The sequence below is a fragment of the Trypanosoma grayi genome, assembly GCF_000691245.1.
Source record: "Trypanosoma grayi strain ANR4 Tgr_1131_V1, whole genome shotgun sequence".
Lineage (NCBI taxonomy): Eukaryota > Euglenozoa > Kinetoplastea > Trypanosomatida > Trypanosomatidae > Trypanosoma > Trypanosoma grayi.
In genome coordinates, this window is record NW_008826750.1 from 3,724 (window position 1) to 4,989 (window position 1,266).

The 1,266-nt window shown below is 62.8% G+C and overlaps 2 protein-coding genes across 2 annotated transcripts in view; both read left to right on the top strand.

The window, feature by feature from the left end:
* The window catches only part of DQ04_11311000 (receptor-type adenylate cyclase), a gene marked incomplete at both ends in the record, with an annotated part of 2,778 nt that extends 2,732 nt beyond the window's left edge, over window positions 1–46 (top strand). Inside the window, one exon of the mRNA XM_009316495.1 lies at window positions 1–46. This exon is cut by the window's left edge and continues 2,732 nt beyond it. Coding sequence (XP_009314770.1) covers window positions 1–46 — 46 coding nt within the window.
* Window positions 47–105: 59 nt separating this feature from the next.
* Window positions 106–1,125, top strand: DQ04_11311010 (putative receptor-type adenylate cyclase; the record flags this gene model as incomplete). The annotated part of the gene is made up of 1 exon (XM_009316496.1): window positions 106–1,125. The coding sequence occupies one exon, from the start codon at window positions 106–108 to the stop codon at window positions 1,123–1,125; it is 1,020 nt and encodes a 339-aa protein (XP_009314771.1).
* Between the last annotated feature and the right edge of the window lie 141 nt (window positions 1,126–1,266).

The window sequence follows — 1,266 nt, forward strand, 5'->3', positions numbered from 1 at the left end:
TGCCCCGAGATCATGCCTGACGCTGTGGCGACGCACCACCGGCTGATCCGGTCGCTGATTGCGAATTACCGCTGCTACGAGGTGAAGACGATCGGCGACTCCTTCATGATTGCGTGCAAGAGTGCGTGGGCCGCCGTGCAGCTTGCGCGGGACATACAGCGAAGCTTCTTGCATCACGACTGGGGCACTGGCGTGATTGACGCTGCGTACCACGAGTTCGAGGAGGGCCGTGCGGCGGAGGATGAGGAGTACGTGCCGCCGACTGCGCGCCTCGACGCTGCTGTGTACCGGGGGTACTGGAACGGCCTGCGTGTGCGTGTCGGCGTGCACACCGGGCTGTCCGACATCCGTCACGATGAGGTGACGAAGGGCTACGACTACTACGGCGGCACGTCGAACATGGCCGCACGCACGGAGAGTGTTGCGAACGGCGGGCAGGTGCTGCTGACGCGGGCAGCGTACAAGGCACTGAGCACGGCGGAGCGTGAGCAGCTGAACGTGACTGCGTTTGGTATCGTGCCACTGCGCGGTGTGCCGAAGCCAGTGGAGATGTTCCAGCTGAACGCTGTGCCCGGCCGCACCTTCGCCGCGCTGCGCCTTGACAGAGATATTGACGAGGAGTACGACGACGTTGCGTCGACAACTGATGGATCCACTGAGCGGTCGAAAAGTGACGCGTCGAGCAGGGTCGCTGGACACCTTGCTGTTGTGATAACGATGATGTTCAGCCCATTTCCGTTGCAGCAGCGACTGAAGGCCATCCAGCCGCTGCTGCACCGTTGGAACGTTCGTGTGCCGCCCAAGTCTGCCGGCATGTCACAAAACGACCACTGTCACATCGTGGTGCAGAAGCTGGCGATGAAATTGAACCGTGTGATGGATCGCAAGGCACAGGTGCTCGGTGGCGCACATCGGGATCCGGGGCTTGGATCGTACCGCGGAACATTAGACGGCATGTGGGAGAGCACCGCTGGGAGGGTGGACGGCCCCCGTGAGCTTCCGGAAATACGGCGCTCAATGGACTTTTGGAACCCCCCTCTGCAGGTGGTGGACATGAGCACTACCAGTGCCAGCATAACGGTTGAGGCGCAACGGCCGCCACAACCAGCTGGAGTTCGGCGATAACAGTCACCGCACTGCTGCCGTGGGATACTGTGCCCTCCAGCCGCCGTGTGCCCCTGTCGTGTCTTTGCCGCGCCACTGTATTCATGCGCCTGGGCCTCACCCCCGCACGCACACACCTCTGCTCCGCACCTGAGGGGGGGG